This window comes from Candoia aspera, chromosome 13 (genome assembly GCF_035149785.1).
Source record: "Candoia aspera isolate rCanAsp1 chromosome 13, rCanAsp1.hap2, whole genome shotgun sequence".
Classification (NCBI taxonomy): domain Eukaryota; kingdom Metazoa; phylum Chordata; class Lepidosauria; order Squamata; family Boidae; genus Candoia; species Candoia aspera.
The window spans coordinates 10,405,786-10,431,747 of NC_086165.1; the positions used below are offsets into that span (position 1 = coordinate 10,405,786).

General features: G+C 42.3%; 1 protein-coding gene across 2 annotated transcripts in view; it reads left to right on the forward strand.

The window, feature by feature from the left end:
* The window catches only part of TRPM7 (transient receptor potential cation channel subfamily M member 7), a 66,251-nt gene extending 40,479 nt beyond the window's left edge, over positions 1–25,772 (forward strand). Inside the window, exons 22-40 of one of the 2 annotated variants that reach the window (XM_063314395.1) lie at positions 946–1,120; positions 2,977–3,103; positions 3,319–3,503; positions 11,334–11,466; positions 12,705–13,408; positions 15,511–15,587; positions 16,082–16,141; positions 16,357–16,453; positions 16,738–16,808; positions 17,914–17,951; positions 19,127–19,152; positions 19,868–19,918; positions 20,007–20,072; positions 20,754–21,037; positions 21,486–21,568; positions 21,988–22,193; positions 22,818–22,869; positions 23,210–23,316; positions 23,954–25,772. In XM_063314395.1, the coding sequence (XP_063170465.1) occupies positions 946–1,120; positions 2,977–3,103; positions 3,319–3,503; positions 11,334–11,466; positions 12,705–13,408; positions 15,511–15,587; positions 16,082–16,141; positions 16,357–16,453; positions 16,738–16,808; positions 17,914–17,951; positions 19,127–19,152; positions 19,868–19,918; positions 20,007–20,072; positions 20,754–21,037; positions 21,486–21,568; positions 21,988–22,193; positions 22,818–22,869; positions 23,210–23,316; positions 23,954–24,084 (2,673 nt within the window). In that variant the 3' untranslated portion in view covers positions 24,085–25,772. The remainder of the gene's footprint in view (positions 1–945; positions 1,121–2,976; positions 3,104–3,318; positions 3,504–11,333; positions 11,467–12,704; positions 13,409–15,510; positions 15,588–16,081; positions 16,142–16,356; positions 16,454–16,737; positions 16,809–17,913; positions 17,952–19,126; positions 19,153–19,867; positions 19,919–20,006; positions 20,073–20,753; positions 21,038–21,485; positions 21,569–21,987; positions 22,194–22,817; positions 22,870–23,209; positions 23,317–23,953) is intronic. The other variant, XM_063314396.1, reaches the window with a different exon arrangement.
* The last annotated feature ends 190 nt before the right edge of the window (positions 25,773–25,962 follow it).

Consider the following 25,962-nt stretch of genomic DNA (forward strand, 5'->3'; position numbering starts at 1 on the left):
CCACTTTGATGGCTGAAAGCGAAGAGGAACTGAGGAGCCTTCTGATGAAGGTGAAAGAAGAAAGTGCAAAAGCTGACTTGCAGCTAAACCTCAAAAAAACCAAGATTATGGCAACCAGCTTGATTGATAACTGGCAAATAGAGGGAGAAAACGTAGAAGCAGTGAAAGACTTTGTATTTCTAGGTGCGAAGATTACTGCAGATGCTGACTGCAGTCAGGAAATCAGAAGACGCTTAATCCTTGGGAGAAGAGCAATGACCAATCTCAATAAAATAGTTAAGAGCAGAGACATCACACTGACAACAGAGGTCCGCATAGTTAAAGCAATGGTGTTCCCCGTAGTAACATATGGCTGCGAGAGCTGGACCATAAGGAAGGCTGAGAGAAGGAAGATCGATGCTTTTGAACTGTGGTGTTGGAGGAAAATTCTGAGAGTGCCTTGGACTGCAAGAAGATCCAACCAGTCCATCCTCCAGGAAATTAAGCCAGACTGCTCACTTGAGGGAATGATATTAAAGGCCAAACTGAAATACTTTGGCCACATAATGAGAAGACAGGACACCCTGGAGAAGATGCTGATGCTAGGGAGAGTGGAAGGCAAAAGGCAGAGGGGCCGACCAAGGGCAAGGTGGATGGATGATATTCTAGAGGTGACAGACTCGTCCCTGGGGGAGCTGGGGGTGTTGACGACCAACAGGAAGCTCTGGCGTGGGCTAGTCCATGAAGTCACGAAGAGTCGGAAGCGACTAAATGAATAAACAACAAGATAGTCTTCCCCCAATCTTTGTATCCTCCAGATCTGTAGACTTCATGCTTAGAATTCCTGGCAATGTCTATACTAGCTGGGAATTGAAGTCCATATGTGAACATTCCCAGGTTGGGAATGGCTGTTGTAGCCTTCTTCTAATTCTTTCAATTTCCTTGACTCTTGCTCTGTTTTAACAGGTGGCGAACATGTTTTATATTGTAGTGATAATGGCACTGGTCCTGCTCAGTTTTGGAGTACCTAGGAAGGCAATACTTTATCCTGATGAAGAACCATCATGGGTTTTAGCAAAAGATATTGTATTTCAGCCTTACTGGATGATATTTGGTGAAGTATATGCCTATGAAATTGATGGTAGGTCATTATTTATTATTCAAACCCATCCAGAACTGAAAATGACAACTTCCCGGATACCGAGGAGCCATCAATCCACAGCCACTCCGTCTTACCAGGGTTCAACTGAAGCCTGTTGCTCCCCATCCAGGCCCCCACAGCCCCCAGGCACTGAGAAAGGGCACTGACCGCATCACTTACTTCACCCTTGATGGAGATATATATCTGAGTATCATCGGCATACTGATGGTACCTCATCCCGTGGTGATGGATGATCTCACCCAGCGGTTTCATGTAGATGTTAAATAGGAGAGGGGAGAGAACCGAACCCTGTGGCACCCCACAAAGCAGGGGTCAAGGGTCGTATCTCTCATCTCCTATCACCACCGACTGGGACCAGCCCTGGAGGAAGGAGGTGAACCAGCGCAGAACCATGCCACCCACCCCCAACTTTCTGAGTCGTCCCAGAAGAATACCATGGTCGATGGTATCGAAAGCCGCTGAGAGATCAAGGAGAGCGAGGATGGATGCACTGCCTCCATCCCACTCCCGCCAGAGATCATCCATAAGCGCGACCAACGTAGTCTCTGTCCCATATCCCAGCCTGAAACCTGACTGAAAGGGGTCTAGATAATCTGTTTCATCCAGAATCCTCTGAAGTTGTAATGCCACCACTTTCTCAACCACTTTCCCCAAAAAGGGGAGGTGGAAGACTGGACGAAAATTGTCCAGGACAGTAGGGTCCAGCGATGGCTTTTTGAGGAGGGGGTGTACCAGTGCCTCTTTAAAGGCAACCGGAACCACTCCCTCCCTCAAAGATGCATTAACCATTGCCTGGACCCAACCGCATGTCACCTCCCGGGGAAGGGCGTGGGTCTAGATGACACGTGGCGTTTACAATCTGGAGGATCCTGTCCACTTCCTCAGGCCCAACAGGATCAAACTGTTCCTAGATAACAGGGTAAGTACGTTCCCTCAGCATCTCCCCAGACTCTGCCCCACACTTAGAGTCCAACTTGGACCGAATCTAAGCGATTTTACCCTGCAGATGCTCAACACATTCCTCCGCACGGCCCTGTAGGTGGGAGACAGAGCCCCCCCTACCTAATAACGATCACGTAATTTTAAACAGGGCCGTTGGGCAGCATTCTGCGGATGCAATAAGAGCGGAGAAATATTGACGTTTCGCCGCTCTTACCGCCACAAGGTAGGCCTTAATAGCGGCTCTAGCTTGTGTTCGGTCAGATTCAGTCTTTGTCTTCCTCTAGCGGCGCTCTAGGCGTCTCTTCACCCTCTTCAAAACCCACAGTTCCTCTGTAAACCATGGGGAGTGCTGGGTTTGAGTGGGCAAGAGAGGCTGCACAGGCGTGATCCTGTCCAAGGCCCCGGCCGCTTCTCTATTCCAGGTCGCGGCCAGGACCTCCGCTGGACCGTGCAGCAGATCCCCGGGTATAACCCCCGGCTCCTTCTGAAACCTCACTGGGTCCATCAGTCGCCAGGGGCGGACCAATTGAATGGGTCCTGCCTCCCTGCGGAGGGGGGCAGCACAAGAGAATCTCAGGGCCACCAGGGTGTGGTCTGACCATGACAATGGGGACATATCTACCTCTCCGTTCAGATCACATTGCCACTGCTCCAACAAGAAAACCAAGTCCGGATTTCATTTGTTTATTTATAAGAAAAACAAGCTTTGATCTGACATTTGATTGTCATATTTTAAGAGACTGTATAAACCTTGAAATGTTTAACAGAGAATATTTTTAAATGAAATATTCCAAAATTTCTGATTATAAAGAACAGATTTATGTTGTAACAGGCTTTGTGTCACATTTGTATCTGCAATATCTTAACTTTTTTATTGCTTTTAATCTGCATAGTATGTGCAAATGCTTCTGAATTTACACAGCTCTGTGTGACAGGATCATGGCTAACACCATTTCTTCAGTCAGTATACCTTTTTGTGCAGTACATCATTATGGTCAACCTTCTCATCGCCTTTTTCAAGTATGTATGAACTTCACATGACAATTTATTATTAAGCTGATGTTTAGAAATTAACTTGGAGATTGTAGAAGCATAGTAGAAGTCTTGTAGATACAGGTTTTGAAGGACTCTTTCCAGTATCATATAGATTGGGAGCCAAGATAATAGTTAACTAGTTTGTAGGATATTTTTTGTACTAAAACACTTATCTCTTTTTGTTCTTGTTTTTTTTTTAGCAATGTGTATTTACAAGTGAAAGCTATTTCTAACATTGTGTGGAAATATCAGCGTTATCATTTTGTTATGGCATATCATGAGAAACCAATCCTGCCTCCTCCCCTTATTATTCTTAGTCATATGGCTTCTTTGTGCTACTGCATATGCAAACAAAGAAAGAAAGATAAAACTTCAGATGGGCCAAGTAAGTACCTACAGATCATACAGTGTTATTTTTTCTTTACATTAAAAATGTATCTGGATATCTTTAGAAGTTGCTTGAAAGCCTCACTCCAGTGAATGGGAATTGGAAGAGCAAGTGTTTCAGCTAGTTTGGGGAATTACTGTATATAAAATACTCAAGCCACTGCTTCCTTTGACTCAGATTAAGTGCTTTTGAGGTCTATCTTCAAACAGCATCCTAAATATTTTTTAAAAAAAAATATATCACTGCAAGTGACATTTGTAAAGAACTGAAAGGGGGTGGGTGGGTTTCCTCCTAATCCACTCAAAAAGTCAAAGCAGTTTACTTAAGTTCCTTAAAAATCATACCTTGTGTTTCAGTCTAGTCTCACTGACATATACAGATCTGACTTCTAATTAGTTTTAAGATAATTTGTCTTGCCTTGAATTATTTTTCAAATTTCAAGTAGCTAATCCCCAGAAGTGTATTTACCTATTCTATACTGTATATAGCTCATGAAACTTCTGTATGTTGGGAATTAGTTACTTGTCACTGATATGGTTGATGTGATATTTTTCTACGAAGAATAATCCATTAATGTAGAACACTAAAATGGCAAGGAGAAGATCCCTCAGCTAGCTCTTTTAGTGGCAGTTTTTATTAGAGGATGTTTATTAATTAAATCAGCATGAGCTTTATTTACAATCTAAAATAGTTTGTCCCCTTGGTGAGAATTGGGCCATTGAGAGCCACAGGCTGTTGATCTCAAAGAGGTATTGGGCCAGACACGTTTGTGCTGTCTGGCAGATAACAGATGTGACTTTTGATCTCTGGCCTAAAGGTTATTGTGGGGTACAATTCCCCAGTTGCTTACGCACTGGTGTTCCTGTATTACACAAGAACTCTGTGTCTTGTATTCCTCCCCCAGCCTCCTAATTCACACTTGGATATTGCCTTCAGCAGATCCCTTCAGTCTATACATGGGCAAGCTGGTAATCAATAAAGTTTAAACATGGGATTACCCCAAAGCTGCTTATTCTCACCATCTATTGTTTTTTTTTCCTTTGGGGATGGAGACTTTGTTAAAAATCACATACATACACACACACACAGAGTACTGTGCAAAAGTCTTAGGCCACCATTAGTTTTGTTGTTTTAGCAATGGGATAATGACCATCTATAATTATTTCCCAGAGCCCAATCCTATGCATGTCTACTCAGAAGTAAGTCCCATTATACTCAATGGGTAGAGGTGTTTGTTTCTGGTGAGTAGGATAGGATTACACCTACTTCCTGCTGAATACAATGGGCTTGCTTCTGAGTAAGGTAAATAACACCATTTTCAAATACTTCTAGCAATGGGGCTTACTCCCAGGTAAGTGTGGATAAGATGGAGATATATATGGATACTGATACAGATGAAAAAAGTGTTCTTGCTGACTGTAGAAAGTGGGAAGCAATATATTTGTGATGATCTTAAAGGAGAATCAAGAAACAAATTTGGTTTTGTAAGTAGCAGGGACGCGTGTAATGATTGCCTAATCCCAAATACTCAGTCTCACAAGCTCGGGCTTAAAGATAACTGATTTATTAAAAGGAATAGTATGCAAATACAGAGAAAGCTGAGAATGAGCAAAAGCGCGCCAAATACAAACTTAAAAGCCTTGCTTGCGATCAAGTCCCGCCCTATCGCCCGTCAGGACGCTCCCCCTCCCAGGTGCGAGAATCTGTTAGACGCGCCTGGGAAAGTAACCTTGAACAGGAGCGCAAACCCAAACATGCATTCCAAGCCCTGAAAACAATGGAGGGCAAAGGAATGGAAAAACCCCGGGTGAAGGGACACGGAACAGAAAAAGACATGTGAAACGTTACAATGTTAACCAAACATTGAAATGAGAACATGACATATTGCCCCCCCAAAAGAAACTAGGGAGCTGGTTTGTCAGGATAGGCAGAGTGGAATTGGGTTAGGAGACGAGGGGAATGGACGTCTGGAGCAGCAACCCATTCAGGATGAGGGAAATGTTTCCAGCGGACGAGGTACTGTAAAGCGGAGCGCTGGCGTCGGGAGTCGAGGATGGATGCCACCTCGAAATGTTGCTGGTTGTCAATCATGAGGGGAGGTGGAGGAATGGGTTGCGGATGCCAACGGTCCGACGACAGGCAGGGTTTGAGTAAACTACAATGGAAAACAGGATGTAAACGTTTAAGGTTGTGAGGCAAATCAAGTTTAAACGTAACAGGGTTGATTTGAGCAACAATTGAAAAAGGTCCGACAAATTTAGGGCCAAGTTTCTTAGAGGGTTGTGGGGACTTGATAAACTTAGTTGATAAGTAGACTTTATCCCCGACCGTAAAGGATGGTTCTGGGGAACGCTTTGCATCGGCATGGCGTTTATAGGTAGCCTGGGCATGGTGGAGAGCCAGTAGAATATTAGACCATGAGTCTTTGAGAGATTCTGCCCAGTCAGCAAGGGTGGCTGGTAGCGGTTGAGGATGAGGAAGTTCAGGAATAGGAACAAAGTCACGTCCAAAAACTGTTTTAAAGGGAACTTGACCAGTGGTTTGATGAACGGAATTGTTGTAAGCAACTTCAGCAAATGGGAGTAAATCGACCCAGTTGTCTTGTTGGTAGTTAACAAAAGCCCGGAGGTATTGTTCCAATGTAGAATTAACCGCCTCTGTAGATCCGTCCGTTTCCGGATGCCAGGCAGTGGAAAGCGACTGTTTTGTACCCAAAAGTTTTAAAAACGCCCGCCAAAATTGTGACGTAAATTGTGTGCCTCTGTCACTCACCAAACGGGCGGGGATACCGTGGAGGCGGTACACGTGGATGAGGAAGAGGCGTGCCAGCTGTTGGGCGGTGGGGATAGAAGCGCATGGGATAAAGTGGGCTTGTTTGGAAAAAAAATCTTTGACGACCCAAATGACAGTTTTGCGTTGACTAGGGGGTAGATCAACGATAAAGTCCATGGATATGTCCTGCCAAGGGACAGATGGAGTGGCAACAGGTTGAAGGAGCCCTTGGGGTTTGCCTGGTTTGCGCTTTATCGCCGCACATACCGGGCACGCAGTGACATACTCCTTCAAGTCTTTAAGCAAAGTCGGCCACCAGAATTGCCGGCGAACGAGGTGCAGAGTTTTAACGTAGCCAAAGTGTCCAGCTAGCTTGTCATCGTGGCAGCGCTGGAGTATGGTTTTTCGCATTGCCTCGGGGACATAGAGACGATCGTTGCGCCAGGCAAAATCATCGGTGAAAGTTAAAATGTGTCTATTGGCTTGTAACCAAGTATCTGTTTTAAGGTGGGAAAGCAACTGTTGTTGCAAATCGGAAGGAATTGACAAGTGCGGCGAGCGGCTGGAAGGTAGAGCGGCTGGAGGCTGAGTTGATTGCGCTCGGGTTTGGCTGCGAGTCACTGCTGCCAAACTTAATTGTTTGTCGGTCCAGACGGTACCTTGGACCGTTGGCCCTGGGCCAGCGTCTTGGGGTCTGCGCGAGAGCGCATCAGCTAAAAAGTTTTTCTTGCCTGGTATAAATTTAAGGGTGAAGTCGAAGCGGCTGAAGAACTCAGCCCAGCGGAGCTGTTTGGGACTGAGTTTTCGACTGGTGCTTAGAGCTTCCAGGTTTTTATGGTCAGTCCAGACTTCAAAAGGTTTTGAAGTGCCTTCCAATAGGTGTCGCCATGCTTCTAACGCGGTTTTTACAGCAAAAGCCTCTTTTTCCCAAACGTGCCATCTTCTCTCTGTTTCAGTGAATTTGCGAGAGAGGTAGGCACAGGGTTTTAAAGCGCCTGATTGGTCGGCTTGTAACAGAATTGCTCCTATGGAAAAATCAGAAGCATCCACTTGTACAACGAAGGGTTTAGAGGGGTTTGGATGCTGTAAAATTGGTTCTGTGGTAAAGATTTGTTTGAGCGCTTCGAACGCTTGCTGACAAGCAGGAGTCCATTTAAGGAGCGCGCCTGGGTTCTTTGAACGTCGCGTATCCCCCTGTCCTTTAGTTTTTAACAGTTCAGTAAGGGGGAGGGCGATTTCTGCAAAATTTTGGGCGAATGCCCGATAGAAATTAGAGAATCCCAGGAAACTTTGTAATTGTCGCCTGGTACGGGGAGGCTCCCATGCCACAATAGCTTCTACTTTTGCAGGGTCCATTTCAATGCCCTGAGCTGAAATTCGGTAGCCTAGGTAATCAATTTGCGACTGATGAAATGCACATTTTGACAATTTTGCGTACAACTCTGCTTTTTTCAACTTAGCCAGTACCTGACGCACCAAGTGGATATGTTCTGACATGGTTTCAGTATAAATCAATACATCATCCAAATATACTAGTACCCCCTTAAATAGGTGGTCATGCAAAACCTCATTGATTAGTTGCATAAAGACCCCAGGTGCCCCAGACAAACCGAATGGTAAGACTTTATATTGGAAAGCCCCAAGAGGACAGTTAAACGCTGTCTTCCACTCATCCCCTTTCCTTATTCGAATGCGAAAGTAAGCTTCTCTCAAATCCAGTTTGGAGAAAATTTTGCCTCTGGCCAGATGTGATAACATATCTTTGATCAGGGGCAAAGGATATTTATTTAATATTGAGACCGCATTGAGCCCGCGGAAATCGGTACAAAGCCTTAATGACCCATCCTTTTTTGGCCGGAATAGGACAGGAGCGCCTACCGGGGAATTTGCCGGCTCAATGAAACCCCTAGCCAGGTTTTTGTCAATGAACTCCCTAAGCGTGGTAAGCTCTTTGGGAGACATGGGGTATATTTTTGGGTGAGGCAATTTTACATTTGGTAAAAACTCAATGGCACAGTCCGTTTTTCGGTGGGGTGGCAAGCGATCCGCTTCCTTTTCCCCAAATACTTCAGCAAAATCCTGATACTGATTGGGTAGTCCCTCAAGAGGTTGAAGCGTTTGCACAGTAGTATACGCTACCCCTCCACCCTCCATGTCCTCCAGTAGGTCCTTTTCTGGTACTTTGTAAAATCCATCTGCAAACGTCACAGTTCTATGCAGCCAGTTGATAAAAGGGTTTTGTTGCACAAACCAAGGCATCCCCAAGATTACCAGAGGACCCCCCACTGGAGCTACCACAAATGGCAGCTTTTCCTGATGGGAGCCCATCTGCAAGGCGACCAGTTCCGTGGAAAGATTGACTGCTTTCCCTCCCGCCATAGTTCCATCCAATTGGGTGAAAATCATGGGTCTTGGCAACGGGAACGTGGGCAGTTCCAGAGCCGCTACGACATCAGGGTGCATTAGGGAACGGGAGCAACCCGAGTCTAGCATGGCCCACACTTCCACCGTTTTGGTTTTTGAACTCAGTTTAACTTTAACAGTCAGTGTGGGGAAGTTTCCACTCACCGAATCATGGTTACGCCCGGTTTCTTCCACCTGCCCTAGGGCGCCCTTCAGGGCAGGTGGTAGGCTTTTCCCGCCGGCTGCTCGAATTGCAACTCTTCCTCCTCATCTCCGAAGGGTAGGTCTGGGGGGTCCAGTTCCGCGAGGGCTGCCTTCAGTTTTCGCGGTGGAGCAGGAGCAGGCGACTTTACCGTGGGTTTCGTCTGTCGTTCCTCTGGACGGCGTCTCGGGCATGACGTGGCTCGATGCCCCTCTTTCCCACATCTGAGGCACTGACCCTTGGAGAACCGTCGCTCCCTCTCCTCTTCCCAGGTTTTCGGTTTGGGGCGGCTGGCAAGTCCAGATGTGCGCGCTCCTCTAGCAAGACGTGTTTGTCTAAGCTCTTTGGTATGGGCATAGGTTTGTAGGGCATTTTCTGCGCTTCCCGCCAACTGAATCCACCCATATAGCGTTTTGGGATCATCTCTGCCTAGTGCCCATCGAAGGATTTCGGGTTCTAGCCCCTGCTTGAACAATTCGATGATTGTTGGCTCAGACCAGTCTTCCACTTTGCCTGCCAAAGCTTTAAACTCCAACGCATATTTGGCCACTGAGAGGGACCCTTGGTAGAGTTTCCGCAGGTCATTTTTGGCCGTTTCTTGAGCTAGGGGGTCTTCAAAATGCTCCTTAAGTGCCCACAAAAAGTCATCGAAGTCCTCTAACTCATTTGCCTCCGCTTGGCATAGTTGCACATACCAATCCGCTGCCCTTCCTCTCAGCTTGTTGGCAATGAAATTGATCTTGCCATGTTCAGACCGAAAGTTTCGACCCCAATCTTCTATGTAATGTTTGGCATTAGTAATAAAGAAGGAGAGCGTTGTGGGATCCCCATCGAACTTCACTCCAAATGGTGGGAAGGTTCTTGCCGGCTCAGCTGGCTGTGGCGGTGCCGCGAATGTCAGCGTACGCCGAGCCCCCATGGGTGGTCGATCCCTAGGGGGTCTTGCCTCTCGCTCCCCCCCTTGACGTGCTGATCGAGTCTTGCTTCTCCCCCGGGTCGACATGGTACTGTGCCTGGGGTACTGTGACGGCTCTTCTTCCCAATCCTCCGGGGTGGGCTCTGCTTCTCTGGGTAGATCCTCTCTGGGTAGATCCTTGAGGATCGTCACTATTAAATCCATTTTATCTTCCAATGCCCTCATACGGGCCGGAGTGACCGGCTCCTCCTGGGGTTGGTTGGTTACCACCACCCTCGGTGACAAGGGGACTTCGTGCTCCCAGGACAATTGTGGAGACCCCCTCCCCGGTGCTCTTTCCATGACAGTTCTATGCTCACTCCTGAGACTCTCCTGCATGGATATCAGCAGCTCGTCCAATTGGATATCTCGCAACTCCCGACGTGCTGCTCTTTGCGCTCTCGATGTTAGCGCTGGCCGGCTCCCGCTCCTCTTCGCTTCCCTCACTTGCGCGAAGTTGGGGTTCTGTCATCGCTAGCGTTCCCTCTTATCCAAGGATTGGATGGGGCTAGCGGCAAATGGATAAAATGATTCTCAGCTTTATGTAATGATTGCCTAATCCCAAATACTCAGTCTCACAAGCTCGGGCTTAAAGATAACTGATTTATTAAAAGGAATAGTATGCAAATACAGAGAAAGCTGAGAATGAGCAAAAGCGCGCCAAATACAAACTTAAAAGCCTTGCTTGCGATCAAGTCCCGCCCTATCGCCCGTCAGGACGCTCCCCCTCCCAGGTGCGAGAATCTGTTAGACGCGCCTGGGAAAGTAACCTTGAACAGGAGCGCAAACCCAAACATGCATTCCAAGCCCTGAAAACAATGGAGGGCAAAGGAATGGAAAAACCCCGGGTGAAGGGACACGGAACAGAAAAAGACATGTGAAACATTACAATGTTAACCAAACATTGAAATGAGAACATGACAACGCGGCGCTGCAGGTTAAACCGCTGAGCTGCTGAGCTTGCTGATCGGAAGGTCGGCGGTTCGAATCTGCGTAACAGGGTGAGCTCCCGTTGCTAGTCCCAGCTCCTGCCAACCTAGCAGTTCGAAAACATGCAAATGTGAGTAGATTAATAGGTACCGCTTCGGCAGGCAGGTAATGGCGTTCCGTGTAGTCATGCTGGCCACATGACCACGGAAGTGTCTACGGACAAATGCCAGCTCTTTGGCTTTGAAACGGAGATGAGCACCGCCCCCTAGAGTCGGACACGACTGGACTTAATGTCAAGGGAAACCTTTACCATTAAGTAGCAGGGTGCCACTTGAATATCCAGTCTCCTGTTACATCTATTGAGAGAGGTTTCTCCTTTTCTTATTTTAATGCGCCTATATAAAGCTGGATTCATCTCATCTCATTTTGGAATCTGTAGACTTGGAGAGTCCTATAGAAGTTGAAAAATCCCCTTTTGCACTGATACTACATTTTTCCTTGTCATCTTTAGTATGATAGACTGTTGGTAGAACTTCTAAAACTGACAGTCTTTTTTGTTCTGTAGAACTGTTTCTAACAGAAGAAGATCAAAAGAAGCTTCATGATTTTGAAGAGTTGTGTGTTGAGATGTATTTCAATGAAAAAGATGACAAATTCCATTCTCGGAGTGAAGAGAGAATTAGAGTCACATCTGAACGGTAGGGACTAACAGGCAGATAATTCAACCTTTGTCTTGTGTTCCATTCAGGCATCTTTTAAAAGGAGACCATTGGTGGAGGAACTATTTAATTAAAAGTGTCTAAATTAACTCTTGCCCCATTTTCAGTTATTTGAATAGCAATGCATTTATTATTAAATACATTATTAGAGCCAGTTTGGTGTAGTGGTTAAGGTGCTGGGCTAGAAATCAGGAGTCTTTGAGTTCTAGTCCTGCCTTAGGCATGAAAGCCAGCTGGGCAACCTTGGGCCAGTCACTCTTTCTCAGCCCAAGAGCCAATCAGGCGTGGTAGGAGAGTTCTAGTCCAGCCTTAGGTATGAAAGCCAACTGGGTGACCTTGGGCCAGTCCCTCTCTCTCAGCCCAACCCATCTCACAGGGTTGTTGTGGGGAAAATATGAGGAAGAAGGAGTATTAGGTATGTTCGCTGCCTTGAGTTATTTATAAAAATAATAAAGATGGGATAAAAAAATTAGGTAAATAAAAATAAATAAAAATTATTATAGACAGTATTGGCCAGTAGTGCAGTTGCCTCAAATATTAAAGCTTTTAGTTTTCTAAATTCTCTAAATTTTTCAGATTTTCAGGTTCACAGCATTCATTTGTGGCTGTGAGGGGGTGAAAACTGAAATTGTTACAGAGGTGGAGGGCCTAAGTGTATTTTGGTGTATGGTGTGGACAAGAATCTGAGATCATAATTCAGATGGTGGAGATTTTGCTGAATTGAATGAGTCTTGGGCAAGCAGAGACTTGTGGGCAAGTGTTACCAGCATTTGGTAGCAATATTTTCTAATGAGTTGGTAATGCTTTTTAATTAATGCAGAAGGTACATTTTTCATCCACAAAATTCTTTTTTTTTAAAGTGCAAGAGTAAGCACTGCTCTTCCTAAGAGGAGCTTCCACCATTTTTTAAAAATTCTGAGCTTGCCTTTGATTATGAAAAACACCATGGCATGGGAAACTGATTTACTGGGCCATTTGTACACAACACAGCAGCAAAGTCCTCTTCAGAAGGAGTTAATTTAGAAGGAGACAAGTCCAGAGTAATGTTTCAAGTAGAAATGTATCGGGCGATTTCTCTGTGGAAAGCAGCTTTATGCTCATAGGTCTCTTACTTCTTTTATGGCAGAACTAAAGTCCTTTAGTTTACAGCTTGTGAATTTCTAGTGTATTACGAAAACATGCCTTAAGTCTTCTCTCTGTTAATTATCTTTCTCTAGTGTTGAGCAGATGTGCATCCAAATCAAGGAGGTTGGTGACAGAGTCAACTACATCAAACGATCATTGCAGTCTCTAGATACGCAAATTGGCCACTTGCAGGACCTTTCTGCCCTCACAGTGGATACTTTGAAAACGCTGACTGCGCAGAAAGCATCAGAAGCCAGCAAGGTCCACAATGAAATCACACGGGAACTGAGTATTTCGAAACACTTGGCCCAGAACCTTATTGATGATGTTCCCTTACGATCTTCCATGTGGAGGAAGCACAGTGTTGGCAATGTGTTTGGTTCTTCTTTCCCCCAAGGAGGCCTTGAAAGTAATAATGCTGTACTGTGCAACATATCTATGCAAGAAGAAAAAGATCCAGGACATAAGATGACTGGTTTCCCCAAGGGGGACGAATTCAACTTTCCCGAGGCAGGTTCCTCAGGTGGTGCCTTACTTCCAAAAGCCCTTTCTCCCACAGAACTTCGTCAAAGAGTACAGGGTATACAAGTATCCAAATGCAGTAATAAAGGTAAAAAGGGTGGCAGTTCTTTAAACAGTCTCCCATATCTAACATCTTTGTCAGCTAAATTTTTTGTGAGCACTCCCTCTCAACCCATTTGTAAAAACCAGTCAGAAAGCACCACAAAGGATGATGACATTCTAGTCCCGAAGGCTGCTGAAGGAGAAAATACTATTGAATTTGGTGCATTTGTGGGTAAGTATAACAAACCAAAAAGTGGGCTTCCAGAAGTTGCTGGGGGTTGCTGTGATGTTCCAGCTCCTGGCTTTGTTTGTCTTGCTTCCATCTCCCAAAATTGTGGAGGTTATGTTAATTCTGGATTCACTGATGACAAAAATTGTACCGCTGTTAAGAACGATTCAAACCAATGGAATTGCCAGACCTCTTCTAACTTTGTGAAGACTGTTGCCCAAAGTCAATTACAGTTGCCTTTTGCTAACAAGATCAGAAGTGTTCCTTGTAGTGGATTGAAAAAGACGCCAGAAGTTGAAAGGCCGAATAGAAGCTTTCCAGAAACTTCACCAAAGAGATCCAGTTTAAGTTCCAATATCACTGCACATCATCAGAAACTGTGGATCAAATCTAAGCTGCAAGGTTTGATTTATCAAGAATTGTATGGTACCTATATGGATTTTGTGGTACTTTGGGTGCACTCTGTTTTTAATATCTTGATTTCTTCAAGTTCTCCAAATGGCTCTTTCTTTGTGAACTCTTTAAAAATAACCAAATCTGAGACGTGGACAATATTTTTCAGACATAATGGTTATTCACAAGTAAGAGAGTGTAATTGTGTTTATCAGAGCTTGTAATTAGAAGAGTACTGCTCTGGCAAATGTTATATTTCTATTTTGATATAATAGTCTATATAAAAATATTGTCTGTTCCTTGAAGAGATGTAAAATTCCTTGTATAAAATTCTGCTTATGTAATTGGGCATCTGTTAACTTCCACTGCTATGACTATAACCTACCACTGTTTTGTTCACCTTTGAGGAACTGGCTACTACTACAAAGTTCTCTTACAAATCAAAATTTAGTATCCCACCTTTTCTCCTTAACAGCAAATTGTGTTACTTAACTTGCATCATGTTTTAACTAAAAACAAAAACAAAGACAAAACAGTGGCAGGGCGGTGTTTGTTCATATATTGGGAAAGAGGTGTACTAACAAACTGCTTAGAGTTTGGATAATATAGAGTTTCTGTAGTGAGTCATTTTGTTTCAGTGGCTCCTTGTAGCTATAGTAGGATGGTTTATTTTGTGTTGCAAAAAGAACTGTTAATGTAATATAACCTGGTCACATTTAATTTAAATGTCTCATTAACCAAGGATTTTCTGGAACCCTCTACAGACATAGCGATAGATGTGTTGGATGTCAGTTCCCATATACTGCTTTATGAAACATTATGAAAGCTCCAGATGGGGAAGGTTAACTTAAATGTCCTGATGGTGCATTTAAAATGTACCCATCGTAAAAGCTCTGCAGGGCAGCTCCCCTTCTTCCATCACTTCCATGTTTGCAGAGAGGCCAGGCCATGTGCCTGATCCTGAATTGCTCAATCTGTGCCTTTCAAAGGTGGCCTCCGTATTTGTGGGTGGGGAATACAGTGTACAGGTGGAAAATGGGAACAGAGCACGCCATCACTGTTCCCTATGTAGGAATTAGTATTTTTAAAGTCTGTGTGTCTCTGTGGCATGAGAGAAGGAAGAGGACACCTGCATGCCAAATAATTTTTATTGGGGATAATTTATATTTTGAAATTCTGATTATATCAAACTCTGCATTTTCTGCTAAATAGCATTTAGTAAAAATGTTAGTATCCTAGAAAAAAAGAAGATAAGTTGGTTCTGAATACAGTGAAGCATATGATCTTTTCCTGCTTAAGTGTTTTTCCTCGGTTGTCATAATGATGACAGTAGCATGATGATGACGATGACCTTATCCTGCCTTTTTGATATATGTAACTCAGGGCGGCAAGCATACCTAATTCTTCTGCCTCCTGTTTTCCCCACAGCAACCCTGTGAGGTGGGTTGGGCTGACAGAGAGTGACTGGCCCAAAGTCAGCCAGCCGGCTTTCATGCCTATGGGAGGCCTAGAACTTACATCTAGGCCAGCATCGTCACCGCTACATTAAACTGGCTACATAAAAGATACCGTTTCGTGGAGGAAGTTCAGCGAAGCTGAAATTTAGTGTTTCAAAAATATTCATGTATTTTCAGATCCCAGCAACATGTGAATAATAATAGCTGTACCTAAATCTGCATTTCTTATTTTTTTGCATGGTGGTGCTGCCAAAGGTCACAGGGACAGCATGGAATTGCAGCGGTTTAAGGAAACGGTGATAATGAGTAAAGAAAAAAGTGATAGCATTGAGGTAAGTGGGAGTCGTGGGAACAGTTCAGCAGTAGACCGTGTAGATCTTGGCTTATATTCGAGGAGGGATATATCCAGTAGGGATAGAATGTGCAAATGCTATTTTTGAAGCACCAACTGAATTAGTTTCAGAAAACAGATGTGTGTGTGTGTGTGTGTGTGTTTGCTTTCAAGTCATTCTTGATTCCTGGCAACTTCCTAGACAAATCCCTGCAGCTTTCTTGGCAAGATTTTCGGAAGTGTTTGCCATTGCCTCCTTCCTAGGGCTGAGAGAGAGTGACTGGCCCAAGGTCACCCAGCCGGCTTTCAGGCCTACGTTTGAGGGGAGAACTCACAGTCTCCTCGTTTCTATTATGGTGACTGAAACTACTGTATCAAATGGGCTGTTGTTGGTTTTTTAATCCCTGGATTTTAAATGCACAGGCAACTTTAAAAAAAAAAGGTTAAAGCCACATCAAAACTAATTTTAGAGGCCTTCATCATTCACTTTTACAGGAGCAACAGGAAGACTTCAAGAAAGCCATTCTGGAAGGCATGGAGAAAACAAAAGATAAGGTAAAATATTCCAACTATTCATTTCTGTATCAAATATAATGGGTGGCATTGTTCCTATTTCATTTCTCAGAGTAGGGGTGGAGGGTAATAGGAATTGTTGCAAAGTTTGAGGAAGCTGACATTGCTGTTAAAGAATAGAACCTTCCCAGAAGTGACACAACAGATTCTGGTAGAATAGTGATGATCAGTAGCATTGTTTTCTTTTTAATGTATAGGTCAGCAGTAATACAGAAGGCCATCTAAGACACGTTAGTTCATGTGGAGGCTTTAGTGACTATTCTAGAAACTCGTTAGCTGCACAATCAGAGCAAAGTAAGTATTCATTAACATTTTCATTTTTGACTGGCGAATTTTATAAATTACCGCAAATACAGAATTCTTCAAATACAATTCTTAAAATAAAAAACCTGAAGGATTGTTTTCTCAGATACTATACTACCCCTATGAATAGTTTGCTAAGAAAACCACAGACAACATTGTCTAGGGGTTGGATCAACTGAATATTTATTTAAATGTAATCAGTCAACAATAGATGATAAACCCATTAAAATTACTCAGTTGACTGGAAATCCTAATTGTAAGGTCCATTTTTTTAGCTCACAATAAGAGCAGAAGAGCATCTGTTGAAGAGATTCATCAGGTAGATTCCAAAGCAGCCTTACTCACAGTGAGTAAAACATAATGCAAATTGTTATGCTGTGTTTTTCTTGAGTGTTAAAGGGCAGATGCCAAGACTCCAACAGTGAAACTTTCCCTGATTCCTTCTAGTAACAAGAGAGCTAGAGAGTCAAAAATTCCCTGCACATTTTTAGAGGCATTCTGAGAGATGATATATCCACCATTTTGAAAACCACCAACACAGTGGGCGACAGCATGTACTATTACCAATGGTAATTGACAGAAAGTAGCATGTGACTTTGTGGAAGGCAAAAGGAAGAGGGGCTGACCAAGGACAAGATGGATGGATGACATTCTAGAGGTGACGGATTCAACCTTGGGGGAGCTGGGGCTGGCGACAACCGACAGGAAGCTCTGGCGTGGGCTGGCCCATGAAGTCACGAAGAGTCGGAAGCGACTGAACGAATAAACAACAACAACAGCATGTGACAGATTTCAGTATCCACTGCAAAATAGTACATGCTGTCACCCACTGTGTTGGTGATTTTCAAAATGGTGGATATTTCATCTCTCAAAATGCCTCTAAAAATGTGCAGGGGAAGAGCAAACTGAAACAGCTCATTGAGTAGAAAATCCACAGTCCACATTTGTATGGTGGTTGTTTACACTTTTACTTAAGTATCAGAGTGCTAATGGAAAGTTGCTGCCAGCATCCCATGGAGAAGCCATCTGTGCTGCCCTTGTATTAAGCTCATGCTTTAAGACTAGTATGAACTGCAGTCACAAGACAGTTCAGGAAGGAAATCTAACATCTGTTGTATTATGGAGATAACCTTGAAGAAGGAATACAGTTACTTAACAGTTTTTCTTATCTCTTTATTCCTTATCTCTTTATTCTTCTACACCTATGAAGGAACTTGGGAAAAAATAGACCATTGGGCTGTAGCCCAAATTGTTAAAATTGGTTTGCTCATTAAGTCACTTTGAGTAATTTAGGTAACTTTTCTTGGACCAGCAAAACAGCACTAGAGAAACATATTGAGGCTAAGAACGTGTTAACTCTATCTCTGGTGTGATCGTATGTATCACGCTTTGACATTAAACCCAGCAACTGACCTATGTTTCACGGACACATCTCTGGTTTTCCATTCCAGGATTGGTTGCAAGGCCGAACTTCCTATAGGAATGAAATGTAAGTAAAACCGTTGTCAGCATTAAAACTTCCTGTATTGAGGCTTATCTTTTATGCTTTTGGTTGCCTCCAGATCAGTAACTCTGTAATTGCTAATGCTATCTTGAGTATCAGAATTCATATAGAAAAGAGTACAAATAAGGAAGCTTGATAAAATATAGTTTTGACTGTAATATTCTACCAGGTTAGGTTGGTAGCAGACATGAAGGTAGCTATAATCATAAATTACATTTTTTATTTGAAACCCTATATTTATAATTGGTTGGTTGGGTTTATAGCCTGTATTGCATGGTGGAATACAGACATTCCCGCTTCTAAGGTATTCCTTCTGGGCAATTTTCTGTTCCTCCCACTTCAAAAAATGAGTGAGCATTTTGTACCTTTGAATCTGATCACTCCTCATGTGGGGGGAGGGGGAATCATTAAAGTGTTTAACTTTTTTTCTTAAGAGATCTGCCCTGAGAATTTTTCTAAAGAATTTTTTATTTTTTGGAAATTATGAGGTTCCCAGACCCTCTGTCAGCTCCCTCTTAGGCATATATGAATCTTCCCATAACATAGTGAAGAATAGGAATTGTAGTCCTACATATCTGAAGGCTACGCAGCTGATGAAGCTAGTACACAACATTATCTTTTCATAGCTCATTGAATATGCTTGTCAACGCAACACTTCCTACAGTATTCTAAAGCCAAGGCTTACTAAATTTCTCCATTAATATTTACAATGCTAGGTTGTAGATTTGAATTATTGTCTTTCTTGAGATACTTCCCATGCTTTGTAGCATCATGCCAGAAATTTGGCAAGCATGTTTCAGGGCTGATAAAACATCTCGGCTGCTGTCAACCCTAGTCTTCTGATCTTTTTTTTCTTGAACTGATCACTTCTGAAAGAAACACAACTGAAGTTTGTAGAGGGTTGGAGGTGATCTCCTAGAATTAGGTAATCTGAAGCTGCCTTTTAACCATACCAGTATTGCACAATACAAAAACAGTATAAAAGTATGGTTTAGGAAATGAAATAAAGGGGCAACAATTATTTTTATAATATTTGAATAACAGTATTATTTGAAATTTGTTTTACAATAACAGTACAGTATGTTGCCAAATAATGAGAGAATTAAACTCCAAGAAATGCAAACAGCAGTAAGTTTTAATGAAATCTCTGTTTCTTGCAGGTCTTCTGAGGAAGATGCACTTAATGGTAAGTTATTGGTAACATAGTACCATAGTTACAATCTCGATAATACCTTTCTTAAATTTAATATATAATATATTATTAAGGTTTACCTGGAGACAAAAATATCTCAATAGAAATGTTGGTGCACTTTTTAGTACCTCAGATCTTCAGAAAGAAATTTGCTTGTTGCAATTGTCCTCATCCAGGAGAGGCCAAGCCAAAGTTGTCTTTGTTACGTTGGGGCTTGAATTCTCTTCAGTGTTTTGAATATCACATTTTCTTATACTGTATACCATAAATTTGGGTGTTACTCACTTTTGTAACTTGTTCAGGTTTGATCAAGCTTTACTTGAGATGCTGAGATAGATAGATAGATAGATAGATAGATAGATAGATAGATAGATAGATAGATAGATAGATAGATAGATACATACATACATACATACATACATACATACATACATACCAATCGAAGATAATACTTGTAGCTCAGGGTTGAACTGTGGAGTCCTTCAGTCTTTTCACACTGAAGATGTTGCCTAGTCTGGCAATGAAATGTCTACAAGAAAACAACAAGGCTCAGAGAGCACCAAGGACTCCATAGATAGATAGATAGATTTGCATTTGCATTTGCATTACTGTGTTTCTAAAAATGTAATGCATTTTATTGATTTAATCATGAAGCAAATACATAAAAAACAATAGGACCTTGATTTATTTACTTATTTGCTTATTTTAGGTATAGCTTCCCCTTTCAAGCCCATTATGGATACCACCTACTACTATTCAGGTCAGTATCCTAACCGCCTGAAAATGGAATAAAAAGTTAAAACGCTGTAATCTTAGTCTACAGCAGATTGCTTTGTCTTTCTCTGCAGCTGTGGAAAGAAATAATTTGATGAGGTTATCGCAGAGCATACCATTCACCCCGGTGCCTCCAAGAGGTATGAGTTTTCATTTATTCATTTCAAGTATTCTAGATGACCTTTCATCAGGTCAAAAGAGACCTGGTGGGCATACAACAATTTAGATAATATATAATTTAAAACTTAAAAAAATAAATAAGACAATAAAATCAGGCAACCATGATATAGAAAAGCAAATAGAATGTCAGCAGATGAAAGGATTATGCAAACTAAAATGCTCAAGTAAGTAAAATTTGTCTTCACCAGGTACCAAAAAGATTCTAACATAGATGATCTTTTTTAGGGAGTGCATCCTAATACCAGGATGTTTCCTCTTTTATGATTATATAGTTCATTTCTAATGAAGAGAGCACTTTGAATAAGAAAATTTATTGTAGTTTACTGTGAAATTTGAACAAGATGGATGAGCACTGTGTCTTCTTCCCTTCCTTCCTTCCTCCTTTTTTTTTTTTTGGTTCTCTGTCTAATTTGTAACTAGGGTTTTGAGTGATAGGAAATGAAGATCTAAAAGCAAACTTTATAATGTAATGTTGAATTCATTATTTATATTGGTGATTACTGATCTGGTAAAGATTAATCAGATTTCCTTTCTCTGAGCCAGACTATCTTTGATAAGATAACCAGTGATATAAAAGATCATTGCATTAATATTCTCTTGTAGTTAGCTGCATTTTCAATTTTGTTCTTGTGACATTGTAGGAGAACCGGTCACTGTGTATCGTCTTGAAGAAAGCTCTCCCAACATTTTGAACAACAGCATGTCTTCCTGGTCTCAGTTGGGTCTTTGTGCCAAAATTGAATTCTTAAGCAAGGAGGAGATGGGAGGAGGTTTGCGACGAGCCCTCAAGGTGGCCTGCACTTGGTCTGAGTATGATATTCTGAAATCAGGTCACCTTTATATCATCAAATCTTTTCTCCCTGAAGTTGTCAATACTTGGTCAAGCATTTACAAAGAAGACACCGTATTACATCTTTGCTTGAGAGTAAGTTGTACTTTTGCTTGGGAAGGGCAAATGCTTACAATAGTAGAATACCATTGAGGCAAAACAAAATACTTACAATTTTCTTTTTGTTGTTTCTTTCTCCTACTTTGTTCTTTTGCCTTCCATTTTCTTTCCCACCAAAAGTGTCTACTTCCCCTCTGCTAAATATTGTATACATTTCAGTGGGGTCAGCATATATTCAAGATAGTGCTTTCAGTGTAATCTTACATGATAGTTCCAGAAATATTTTTTTTTTTCAAATTAACAAAGCCACTTGCAGTTGCTGTCTAGTAATAACAGGTTCCCAGTGACAAACATAGCTAAATTGTGTCATATTGCATACACGTTACATGAATATGTGATGTAGAAAATGTGCGTTAAGGATTTTAATATAGATGGGAGGGGGGTTTTTTTGTGCTTACAAAAGTGGATTTCTTATCCTGCCTAGGAAATTCAGCAGCAAAGGGCTGCGCAGAAGCTCACATTTGCCTTCAATCAGATGAAGCCCAAATCTATTCCATATTCTCCAAGGTAAATATTATGATGTCTTCTCAATGTTAAAATAGCCCTTCTACTTTCACTTCTAGACTAAATTATGCAAAGGAGTATATGGGTTTACTCAATCTGCATGACATAGGTCGTAAAATGAATGCTTGCTTTCTGGGTGTAGAAGACTGTTTACTTGGATAGAGAATATAGTTTTTATTTAATGGAAGACCCCCCCAGATTACACTGATCTACAATTACTGCTGCTGCCAGCTGTTGCTTGTGGGTTTGTTTTTGTGCACAAACAGAAGAACAGATTTCCATGGAGATATACCCAAAAACTATGTGAATTTTCCTGGATATTAAATAAATAATGTATTAAGAGGGATTTGGATATGTGACCCCCCACTTTTCGGGGGAAGAATGAGCTTCTCCCTCAAATACTTCTAATGTTTTCTCACAAGGTTCTTGGAAGTATTCCTCTTATATTGCCACTCAGCTGGTCAGTGGTTTGCTGTTGAAGAGTGCATGACCGGAGAATTCAGGAAGTACAACAACAACAATGGAGATGAGATCATTCCAACTAACATGCTAGAGGAGGTCATGCTAGCTTTCAGCCATTGGACATATGAATACACACGAGGAGAGCTGTTGGTCCTCGATTTGCAAGGTATATGGTGTGGCTAGCACCACAGATCTTTCCCACCGAATAAGAATGTTGCCCCTTGGGTTTGGTATTTATCTTATTATTTATTGGCTTATTTATTGTAATTTATATTTTATGATTTTAATTCTGGTTTTATTGTAAACTGCCCAGAGTCCCCTTTTTTGGGAGGAGATGGGTGGTAATAGAAGTTTGAAAAGTAAATAAATAAATATTGAGATTTGTTGCTTGTAGCTTTCAGTGCAGAAGGACCATAACATCCCAACAGTCATCAGCTCAGTTTAATTCATTCCCATTACATTAAATGTTCCAGAAGAACTTTTTTCCTTTATTTCCTCCTCTTTATTTTTATGGGGGGGGGGTTGTTGTTAAATCCCAAGCTTGTATCTAGAGCAGACAGATATAGGAGATGACTAATAGGATGGAACAATGGTTATGAGAACTTTATAATCATTAGACAAAAACCTGCTATTCAGCAGCTGAGAGAGACGGAGGCTTGAGTGGTGTATCTACTACCCTTCTTAATGTTAAATTTGGTACTTGGTTTCAAATGGGAAGGATATGTCCCTTACCTCTTTTGCTGGCCCTGAGGAATTGTCACATTGGTAACTTTTGCTGTTTCTTGTGAAGGTGTTGGAGAAAACCTGACTGATCCTTCTGTGATAAAAGCTGAAGAAAAAAGGTAAGTAATGTGAATCTTCTTCATACAGTGGAGGAAGGAGGGGTCCACATGTACCTATATGGAAGTTATCTGTTAGTTTTAGACCTAGGGCAGATGTGTGAATTAAACCTTTAGGTGACCTGCTCTCCTACCTTGAAAACAGTCAGAAGCTGGGATCAGCAGATTGTGTGCTGAGAACTATCCAAATAAAGTTTTGTGATGGTATTTCTTTGTGACTCTGTGTAAAGCTGAACTTCTTTTCTATCAGTGATTTAAAGGGAGGCAGAATCTCCTCCATATTATGCAAGACCAGGTAAGGTATTTTGAAAGAAAACATTTTGATGTGTGTTTCATTTCCAAGGTCAAGTGATATGGTATTTGGTCCCGCCAATCTGGGAGAAGATGCCATAAAGAATTTCAGAGCTAAGCATCACTGCAACTCCTGCTGCAGGAAACTTAAGCTTCCAGGTAAACAGTAGACTCTGTTTAAGAGTGAGAACTTCTCTCTTGTAGGGTTGGAAAAGAAACTTCACCCTGATACATTTTTAGATCAGGGTTTGGCCTCTGGTTGCATGCAGTCTCCAAGCAAGGGCAGGGCCAGTGGAACTCCTTTTGATCGCTGCGTCATGGTTTCCTATAGTATAATACGTAAAACTGAGGTTAAAAAAGAAAGCTCTCCAAACTCCCTCCAAAATCTCAAGGACCCCTCCCCCTTGGCATCTTTGTCTTCCCCATTATGGCCCTCAAGTCCCATGTCTTAGGTGTGGCTCCTGGCCACAGATAGGTTGACCACTCCTGCTTTAGACCAATAGGCTGAATTTTCTGGCTGGCAGATTCTGCCATGTCACAACAGGCACAAAATAGCCAAGTTTTATTAAACCAAAACTAGCAGCTGTGCCTGTAGTCTTATTTTGATGTCTTGCATCTCTTTTAAGATTGAGTGCCTGATAGGCAATCTAGCATGATAGACAATCAGGAAAGTGTAGCATTGCTGCTCTGGAAAAACGTCCAGAAAGCATTACTGGTGGCACACAGGTCCCTCCCCTCCCCTCCTTCCTGGTTTTGCAGGACTTGGGTCTTTGTTGTTATTGTTACTGTTTTGTAGATTTGAAAAGAAATGACTACACACCTGATAAAATCCTGCTGCCTCAAGAAGATTCTCCAGAACTGACCATTCAGCCTGGGAGCTGCACCAAAGAATCCAACTCAACAGGTTCCAGCCACTTGATGCTGTGACAATATGCCCTGGCTTTTCACCAAGCGCTCGCAGCAGTCACCCAGGTCCTGGTGCACAGCTTCTCCCTGCGCGGACTCTGGCCCTGGAAACTGACCCGTAGTTTGGGGGGGTGTTGTGAAATGGCATTGCCTACGGAGGAGGAGCTGGCAAGCTGGCAATTCATTCTTCAGTTTCTTTTCCCGAGGTGGAATTGAATTAAGTATTTATGAAGTAGCTTTTTAAAGAAGCATTTTAGCAGAAGGATAAACTTTACATTTTATCTTGGTCTGTGGAGGGGACCTGTCCCCTCTCAGCCCCTTCATGCTGTAGTGCAATATGTGTCCATGACCAAATGATGTTTTGGCTTTCAATGGTTCTAAGGCAGTGGGTGTTCCAGGTTTTTTGGCAGCTGGTTTCTGTCAATCTGACTAGAGAAATGGGAGAGAGCTGCCTCCCCCCCTCCATTGCCAAAGGGTTCTTTGACGCTTCTCAGGGGGTCCTGAACATGCTCTCTCGACACAGTGCCATGTATGTTTTATGTGGCTGAATGGAACAAGCTGCTCCTAGGAATATCTGTCTGTATTTTGTGCCAGTAAGCTTTGAGCTGCAAGGGGCGTGAACTTCTGGTTCCAACCCAGGCGTGCAATGGCCTTGTCTCCTGCATCAGGATTCGCCCACCGAAGTGTGGAGCCAGTTCACATGGGATGGATGGTGTGTAATGAATTCCCCTTTTTTAAAAATCAAACCAATATACATTTCAGTTTTATTAAGGCACTGTCTATGAGTAGTAAAGCTGTAAGGGATATTTGGAAGGAGGGCGGGGGTTAATCACAGTGGTAGAACAGAAATAGCATAGAATCTGGTTTGGGTAAGAAGTTGTCTTTTTTAAGTGAACAGGTATCCTTGAAACCTAGCGGCTGCTCCATTACTATTGCCTTCCAAAGATCTTCTAAACCTGTACATGGAACCTGAATGTACACAAGGATCTTAGGACTTTTTCCAATGTTACCCCTGCAGCGTGCCTTCCTGTGCTGCTTGGGAACTATCCAAAATCTCAGCTGATGCAGACAGAGTCTTCTTTGGGATCCTTGCTATATCAGTGGTGTCCCAGCTTGCACTGAGACCCAAACAAGCCTGGAGGTCTTGCAAGTGACCAGCAGCATCTGGCAGCCTTTGAGGTATTGGAAGAGAGGGAGAGTTCTGGTTCCCACGCAACCTAAGTTACATCCAAAAAAAGCCCCTCAGTTGTATTTAATATTGTGTGAGAACACCTTTTATGTTATCTATGGGACTTATTTAAGAGAGAAAAAAATAGGGTTGAATTTACATTATGTAATGTACGGGAGATTGCAATGCAACTTTATGCCAATAAAATGTAATTTACCTGTCGAAATTCGTTGAAAATTCAACAAGAACCTCTTTGTCCAACTAAAGTTTCATGCTGCAAGTTTTTTTTTTTTTTGTTAAATAGGTACTAATTGTAATTTTTAATTAAAAGGCATCATAACGCTTAGTAATTCTTTTTTTAAAAATTCTTGTAGTGTATCTTATAGATACAGACATCAAGGCACGAACACAATAGCTGTTTAAATGGTGGTTTATGTTGCTGGGGGAGGAAATATATAGTGTATTAAAGCTATAAAACTGTATACATTTTATATATCAATAAATCTTTAAACAATCCCAAATAAATTTATTCTTGTTTAGACTGCTGACCTCATTCCTTATTTGAATGATCTTAAGGGGGAATTGCATTGATTTGGGAATTGTTTGGGCTGTGTAATCAGTAGTGGCATACTAATAAGGGCATTCATGGAAGCGTAGATGAAAACTGCGGAACGTTTCAAGATACAAGGCATTGGTCACAGAAGCCACTGCTGCAACCAAGGACTCTTGAC